The sequence below is a fragment of the Muscardinus avellanarius genome (genome assembly GCF_963383645.1).
Source record: "Muscardinus avellanarius genome assembly, chromosome: 2".
NCBI classification, from domain to species: domain Eukaryota; kingdom Metazoa; phylum Chordata; class Mammalia; order Rodentia; family Gliridae; genus Muscardinus; species Muscardinus avellanarius.
The window spans coordinates 179,937,044-179,945,577 of record NC_137787.1 but is presented as its reverse complement, the minus strand read 5'-3'; the positions used below and the strand labels follow the sequence as shown (position 1 = coordinate 179,945,577).

Here is an 8,534-nt window from a genome sequence, read left to right as displayed (position 1 = left end):
CTGCGACCTTAAACAAGTCAACCTCGCAGCGAGTTTCCCTCCACAAAGCCCTTCCTTCTCCTCTCCTCCCCCACACTCGCCAGAAGAAAAAGCGATGTGCCCAGTTTACACTAATGCTTCCCACTGGTAAAAGGAAAAGGAAATTGCACACCCTTTCAGTATCTTCCGCCGAAGCTGAGAATCCCGTGCCAAGGCACTTCACCCTAAACGTTGAAACAACACAATTAATCAAAGGTGTTCCACCGCGTGTGTCGGCTTGCTTGCTTGTCTGCAAGGCAAAAGCTCGAAGGGAGTTTCTTTGCTTTTAGAACTGGCTAAATGTGGTCTGTTTTTCCAGCACTTCGAGGTAGTCCGGCTCAACGTTTAGTTTTGCTTTTAGCTCCAGGTACTCATTCCGGTTGGGTTCTACAAACAGAGCACTCGGGGGGCTGTAGAGCACCGGTTCCCGCAGCCTGCTGTCCCCAGCCCCCGGGTGCAAGTACTGATGGGGGCGTCTCAGGTCATAGTTGGGGGAGAAAGTGTAAGCAGCGGGACTGCACGGGAATTTGGGGTATTCCGGGAGGCTATTGCCGGCGGGGGTGGTGGAGCAGTGTTTTTCTGGTTCTAAAATGCCCCTGTAAAAGCGGTCGGCGTCCTGCACCGGCGACAGTAGGTCCTCCCTGGGCTCGATGGTGCTGACGCTGTAGGCGGGGCTCCTCATGTGGTGGCTTTCCCGCCTCTCCTCCTCCCCGGGCTGCAGCTGCAGCTGCGGCGGGGGCTGGGGCTGGGGCAGGGGCTGCGGCTGCTGAGGCGGCGGCGGCTGCTGCTGCAGGTGGTGGTTGCTGCCGCTGTAGGTGACCTTGAGCTCGTGCAGGTCCTTATAATCCTCCACGGAGTTGCCTTCCCGGGAACGGTAGATGGGGTTTTTGCACATGTGGCCCAGCGGGTGGGGGATGTACTCGTACACGTGGCCCGCGGGCGTCTTCACCTTGGGCAGCGCGGGCCCGCTGTGATGCACGTGGTCGTGCCGGTGGCCGCTCAGGCCGCGCCCGCCCCCGCCGCCCCCGCCGCCCCCGCCGCCGCCGTAGACGCAGTACTGCATGTTGAAGGAGCTCACGTCGGAGTTGTTGGTGCTCGTGTGGTCGCTCTGGTTCTTCTTCCTTCGCTTCATGACCAGCACGAAGAGTCCAGCGGCCACGAAGACGGACATGATGAAAACCAGCAGGAGACTGAGGATCAACACAGACAGGGGCACCGAGGAGGCACCTCCGCCGCCCCCCAAGCCCGCGGGGGGCCCGGTGCTGTTCAAGCGGACCGCAGGGGTCACCGTGCCCGTCCTCGCGGGTCCTTGGATGGAGGAGGGCGTGGGCGTGGACACCACCACATCCGAATAGTCTGGACACAGCAGCTCTGACTTAATAGAGCGCATGTCGGTCTCAGCGAATTTCTTGGGCGACTTGCAGATCACCTCGTCCACTAAGACGCCCACCTTGAGCTGTTCCACCCACAGCTTCATGCCCACTACCTCGCAGGTACAATCCCAAGGGTTGTCATGCAGGTCGATTTGGATGAGAGACTTCAGCTGGTCCAGAACTCCACTCACTGGCAAAGAGGTGAAGTGGTTACTCCTCAGGTTCAGCCTGAAGAGGGTGAGGCCAGAGAAAACCCCTGAGGGCATGGCTTGCAGAAGGTTGTTATTCAGAAATAGCAGCTGGAGGTTGGGGACTGGATCGAAAGTCCCTGGCAGAATCTCGCGAATGAGATTGTATTGGAGGAAGAGATACTGCAAGCTCTGCAGGCCATAGAATAACTCTGGGCTCAGCCTCTCGATCCGGTTGCCATTCAAGTAGAGGCGCCTCAGGTTGGTGAGATCCCTAAAGGCGCTGTCCTTGATCACCGAGATGCGGTTGTTACCCAGGTGCAGGAGATCCAGTCCGGTGGCCTCCAAGAAGTCTGTCCGGCTCACCACTGCGATGTAGTTCTCCGTCAGATACATTTTCTTAGGATTGTAGGGCTTGGGCTGCAGCTCAGCAATGCTCTCTATCTTGCGCTCCTGGCAGTTGACGTTGAGGCCCAGATCTGAGATCTGCAGGTTGCAAGTGCACGCGGTGGGACACTCCAAAGGCACCGGGGATTTGGTCTGGTAGGCGATGCTGGGGCCATAGTTACTGTAGCCCAAGTCCTTAGAGGGCTGCCGAGAGGTGGGTCGCACTCGCGGCTTGTTGGGCTGACGGGTTCCCTTAGGGGGCTTCAATGGGGGTTTGTAAACAGCAGAGGAAGAAGTGGCCACGGAATTCACCGAGGCTGGGGTGGTGTGTAAATACCCCGTGGTGCTCAAAGGCGTCTGTGGCCTCATCTCGTAGTCGGAGATAAGTCTCCTGGGGCAAAGTTCCTGCTTGGAGACCTCATCCAGGTCCCTGCCGTGTAAACGGAAGGGAGTCTCACAAACCACATCGCCCACAAGGGCAGAGTAGGAGATGCTGTCCAACCAGTCCTTGAGAGAGATCAGCTCACAGGAGCAATTCCAGGGGTTTTCCTCCAGCTGTAACTCCACAACTTTATCCATGTGCTGCAACAGCCCCACATAGGGCAGAAGTTTCAGCCGGTTTCCCCGCAGGTCCAAGTGCGTTAAGGGCACAAAACAGAAAAGATTGTTGGGTAAACTTGACAATAGATTGTCATTGAGAATAAGCACCTGCAAAGAATGCAGTTTCCCAAAAGCATTGGGTTCAATGACGCTGATGTAATTGTAATCGACCTGTAGGTATTCCAGGTTCTCCAAGCCAAGAAAGGTATCATCTCTTAGAAGTTCCAATTTGTTATTATTCAGATGCAATCTCCTCAAACCCCGCAGCCCATGAAAAGCCCCGGTCTCAATGTCTTGGATAACATTGCTACCCAGATGTAAAATTGAAGCCCCCGTGTAATTGACAAACTCATTGGGATAGAGACGGTTCAAGAGGTTTCCAGACAACAGGAGGTGATAGATTGGGAAACGGGGAGGGCTAATTTCAGAAAGACTGATGATCCCCCGGTTTTCACAGCTCACGGTTAAAATGCCGTCCTTTTCCTCACAAGGACATGCATTGTCACAGATTTCCCCATAATAATCGATGGTTTCTGCACACGAAAGGACGAGAGATGTTACAGCAAACGCTAGAGTCTGCAGCATCCAGCTATGCATTTTTCTGTGGAGGTCCTGTTCCAAAGTTACTGGGGGGCAGCAAATGTGCATTTTACCTCCTGCAAGGGAGAAAGGAAACAACAGAATATGACAAAAATTTAAGGGATTCATCAAACAAGTCTCTCTCTTCCTTGGTACTCTCTTTTTTTGAAATCTAGGGAGGGTATGGATGGTAACCCCCACCCCACCCCAGTGGATCACTGACGTTCTCCAGACTGTATTTTTAATTTTGACATTCACTTTGCTTTAAAGGTTCATTTTCTAATGAGGATACCAGGAATATACTGCTCCTCCCTAGCTGGGGGCAGATGGAGTCCCTTCTTAATGATCCTCTCTGCCCCCCCCTTTACAAAACCAATCCGTAAATATACATAAAATGGCTGTCAGTTCAGTTTCACGGTTCCAATGTAAGAGAAAAGAAGCATCATTGTACAAGGTTCCCCACCTCACCTCCACCCAGCCCCCTTCCATTCCTCCAGCATCTCTCGGTTAACAGTTCACCATGAAGGTCTCCCATGTTCACAGAAAAGCAGGGAGTCACAGTACTTGGGCTATTTTAAACCATCGCAAGAAACGCTAGGGTGGGAACCTAAAGAATACTTTTCAGAGGCAAAACGGATGGAAGATAATGCATCAAAAGGAGGCAGGAGACGCTCTTAAATCACCAATTGTCTTCCAGAGCTCTGAGTATGGAGAGAAAGGAGAGCGCATTTGCTTTGATGGTGGACTTCACTACCACGCTCTTAAGCGCATCAGCGTCCTAATTGCATGCTTGGTGCCACTTAGCAGCGCTTTCCTGAGAGCGCCTTGCGAGCATTTCTCCTCACTGATCCTGCCGGCGACGGTAGCAAACCACATCTTTAAGCCACTGAAATAGTTCGGCACTATGGATTACAAAAAAAAAAAAAAAAAAAAAAAAACCAACTCAGCGAAGGCATCTGCAATCTCAGAACACCTCCGAATACACCGAGTTTAAAGAGGACATCCCTCCTGCTTACCCAGAATCAGCTAAAAGTAAACCAGGGACCAGCGCCAAAGCCTCCCTTACCTCGGGCTCCGCGCCTATTTGCCACGGTATGCAAAGCTAACCCTGCCGAACTAGCAAGATTAGGAAGAAGTACCACCTCGCCAACATCACCATCTTTGGAGTCGCTTATTCCATTTGTCAATACCTCCCCCCCCTCATTTTTAAAAATTATTTCCCCCTCAGGGAAAGTGCTCCATGGACTGATTGAGAGGCAACATAGGAAGGTGGAAAGGAAAACAGCAAGAGACATAAGTCAGTGCTTTTTAATACCCAAATGTCATCTCCCCAAGGAATTGGCCCTCCCCCTCCCCTTTTCTTTCTTTTGGTTTCCTTGAAGGTTTCCTTCCACTTCCTACTTTGAGTCCACAGCAGTACTCCGGAAGAAAGACACACATGGAGTGTGTGTGTGTGTGTGTGTGTGTGTGTGTGTGTGTGTGTGTGGTGTGCACTGCTGGGGTTAGCGAGGCGGCAGGGCAGAACCGGAGGCATGTGGGAACGCGCTCTGGGAACCGATGCCTCCTCTCCAGTCAACACCGCTGCTGCCTCACTACCCAAGTCTGAGGTCCACTTGCAACCTCAAACTAAAGCCCAGACGTTTCTGAGGCACAGACTCCCAGCCTGGAGACCTCGCTGTGAATCTCCAAGTCGACTCCAGCCCGCGTTATTAAAAGCGCCTGCATTCACACGCACATGTGCAAGTGTGCCTGCGAATCATTCACGTTTGGCCACCCAGACGTGTCAAGACGAATCGGGATCATCACACTGTATAACAATCGCGAGTATCCCCGACCTCCCATCACAATGGCAATCGCCTCCCGGCTTAAAGGACGCCCCCCACCCCATGAAAGCAAAACGTTTACCTTGAAATCTGGGTTCTCCGCTGGATCAAATCTGCACATCCATTCAGCTGGGTTGGGTCCCCTCCCCCTCCCTCCCCGTGCCTCCCCGCCCCCATTCACCTCCTTCCCCAACTGAGAGCCCATTGCAAATTGTGTCCAGCCAATATTAAACTCGAGCGTTTACAACTTTAATTCAGTTCTACTTAGCAAGGGTCGAAGAGCTTCCTCTTGCCTTTCTCCTCCTCCTTGCCATCAAAGGAGACGGAGATTTGGAGAAAATAAAGTTGAATGAGCCGGGGAAGGCTGACATTCTGACTGGGAAGCGCACCACGGATGCAAATTCGCGAGTGCGCGGCACATTCTCAGATGATAAAAAAAAAAAAATGTTTTTTTGGAGGGCGGGGGCGGAGGGACTGTATTTGCTCTTTCCCCAAGAATTGAGAGCCTGTATCACCGCCTCGCACATCCCTGCATTAAACAGTATGGAGCCTCTCGGGCTGGATGGAGCCCAGCACCCAGGCCCGACCGGCGGCTCCGGGCACAGCTGCTCTGGAACGGCCGCCCAGGCAGAGCACCCGGAGTTCCAAGACGCGAGGCTCCCCCTCCCCCACCCCGCCCCAAAGCGAAGGAAGGGGAATGGGAGGAAGAAGAGGTGGGATGAGAGAAGCCACCCGGTACACACACGCACACACACACACACACACACACACACACGCTCGCGCGGGAACACACACACACACACACACACACACACACACACACACACGCCTCTTTTGCAAAGTGAACGGCTGACTTACCCAGTCTCACATCTCTCGGGCCCACTCATCATCGCTACCTTAACAAAAATCCCTCTTTTGGAGTGTGCACTGGGGCTCCCAAGCCCAGACAGCGACGAGGCAGTGAGCGGTGCGGCCGGAGCCCTGGAGGAGAGAGGTGCCGGACGCTGGCAGCCCCGGCCGCCGCCGCGGGGGCGACCGCGGGCTCCCGGGCTCCCCGCACCGCGCTCCCCGGCGCTCTCCCCGGCAGTGCGAGCGGGCAGCGGCTGGGGAGTGGGGGGAGATCGCGAGCGGTGGGATGGGAGGGGGAGGGGCGGCGGGCACCGGCCGCAGAGGCGCCTCGGCGGGGGCTGGGGCAGCAGCCGGGCGGGGCGCGCGGGGAGGCGCGGGACGCGAGCGGGGGCGCGGCGGAGCCCGCCTGGCCCCCGGCCCGGCTAGCCGGGTCGAGCGCTCGCTCCAGCTCCAGCTCACACTCACGCTCGCTCGCACACGCTCTCCCACCCGCGCTGGGGCGCGATCGCAGGGTCCCGGGCGCCTTCGCCGCACCCCCCCAGGCGCGTACTTACAGTTCCCATCTGCATGGGGGGCAACTTTCTCCGGCCCAGCTGTGGCCGCCGCCCCCTCCTGCAGCCTCTGGCTCTGGAAACCCTCCGGCCTGGGCTCGCGCAGGCCGGCCCTCCCCTCCCCCCGCGGCTCTCCTCCTCGCCGTCTTCACCACATTCCCCCCTGGTCAGTGGCGCACGCCCGGGGACCAGCTGGAGGGAGAGGGGCGCGAGGGTGTGCATGCATCGCCCGCCTTCTTCTTGCAGCGCACACTGTACATGGTAGTGAGGGGGCGAGAGAAGGTGGCACTGGCCCCTTGGCTGCTCCGGCGGCGGCGGCCGAGGCTCCTACGCCGTCCTCCGCCCCCCGCGCGGCGACCCCCGCGCTGGGCTCCGGCCGCCGCGGTCCCCGAGCCGAGCCGGCCGCCGCCGAGGGCCGCTGATTAGTCTTGGAACGGCTCCTGCGTCCTCTGGGCGGCTTGGTGGCTCCCGGCGTTCGCGGGGGTTTGCGCTATCCCTTTCCCAAACCAGGCGCACGATCGTCATTACTTGGAACTCTTTATCTCCGGCATCCTTTGGGGGACTGAGGGCCGGGGACTGCGTTGTTCTACGCCCGCGGCGTGTCCTGGCAGCCCCGCGCCTTTAAACAACTCAGAAAAAGTCGTGTCTTCTCTCCCCGGCGCCGAGAAGGTGGCAACACGGTAAGCATCGCCCGGGTCTCTGAGACGTCTGCTTCGTGGCGGGTGCAGGGCCCCGTCCGGTGCACTTGTTTATTGTCGCGCCGCCGGTGCAAGCCGAGCTGCAGCAGACATCATGGGCCCGGGGCGACGCGAGCGCTCGGTGGCCGATAGATGGCAGCCGAGGGCGAAGGCGTCCCCTGGCTGGGGCGGCCAGCCGGAGCACCCCTCGGATGTCTCAGTCGTAGGAGACTGAGAAGTCTTGGACCATGTGCGTAATAGGAGCGTGGGAGTGTGCAGTCCTCGTCCTGTAAAAGGGAGGAGTGGAAATAAACCCGACAGCGCCAGGTTAGTGGTGGTCAGGTGCAGACGATCCCAGCCCTGTGCAGAGAGCCTGTCTTGCTCTGCCATTTAGAATACTAGAGCTCTTGTTGCTGTCTCCTGTACATGCTGTAAAATTCCCTGGAAGAGGGAGTGGTTCCTAGCTGTAAAGAGGGCGCTCCTCTTTTTTTCTCTTTCTCTTTTCTTTTCTTTTTTTTAAAGTATGTTGTATAAGGCAGTTTAAGGAAACGTGATCGACTTTCAGAGTGAATGTTGAATACATTTGGTGTGAAAACCCCTATGCAGAATCTATAGCGAGTTCCTTGAAGAGTCACCTGCTAAACTCCACTGTGACATCTCCACTGTAAGTATCCATGGCTCTTTCCATTAAACAGACACCTGTATTGCCCCAAAGAGGTCTTTGCATGAACAGGATGTGTTTTCTGTGTTTGTAGGGTTAGGCTTGCAGTCCATTGCAAGTATAGAGGAAAAGTTGATCCTAAGAAGCGGCCCCTTTCTGGGATTGTCCATGTGCCTTTGCTTTTGATAACTGGATGGCTCTATCATGTAAACATTCTGTCTTGTTCTGAAATTATGTTGAAAACATAACTTACATCTGATTTTAGTAATATTTGTGACAATATTGTGATTACATTCTGATTAAATAGTCGAATATTATTGATAGAGATTTAGAAGTCGTAGATATATGTGGATGTATACATATGTGATCTGTCTTTCCACATCATTTGTATATATTGAGTGAGAAGAGTTCATCTAGAGGTAGCAAATACTGGGGCTTCCTGAGATTTTGATACACTTTTTAAAATGTTTCCTCCGAAAATTATGCAAACATGTTTAGTTAAGCCATAAGCACTTGATTTGAAAAGAATCATATTTTGTCTTAAGTTTGAGTCTTGTTCAAGGGAGACAGAGTAAAGAAGTTAGAAAAGAAGTAATCTGTCCTGTCAGATAACACGAAAATATAATCTTTTAAAAAATACTTTTAGTGGTTGATCTTAGTCTCACATCATAATATATTTCAGAGTGATAGAAACACTCATGCACACTAAACTTGATGAGCTTATAATAGAACTCTGTTAAATTTAGAAGCATTTTGCCTAGGAATGATAATCCCTGGCTAGTGGTGCCTGATAAAATCAGACAAAACTTAAAATTTACCCACAAAACA

The 8,534-nt window shown here is 54.2% G+C and overlaps 1 protein-coding gene across 1 annotated transcript; it reads right to left on the bottom strand.

The window, feature by feature from the left end:
• Positions 1 to 304: 304 nt before the first annotated feature.
• On the bottom strand, positions 305 to 6,628 carry SLITRK5 (SLIT and NTRK like family member 5; the record flags this gene model as incomplete). The annotated part of the gene is made up of 2 exons (XM_080689516.1): positions 305 to 3,222; positions 6,550 to 6,628. The coding sequence occupies 2 exons, from the start codon at positions 6,626 to 6,628 to the stop codon at positions 305 to 307; spliced, it is 2,997 nt and encodes a 998-aa protein (XP_080545642.1).
• Positions 6,629 to 8,534: the final 1,906 nt, after the last annotated feature.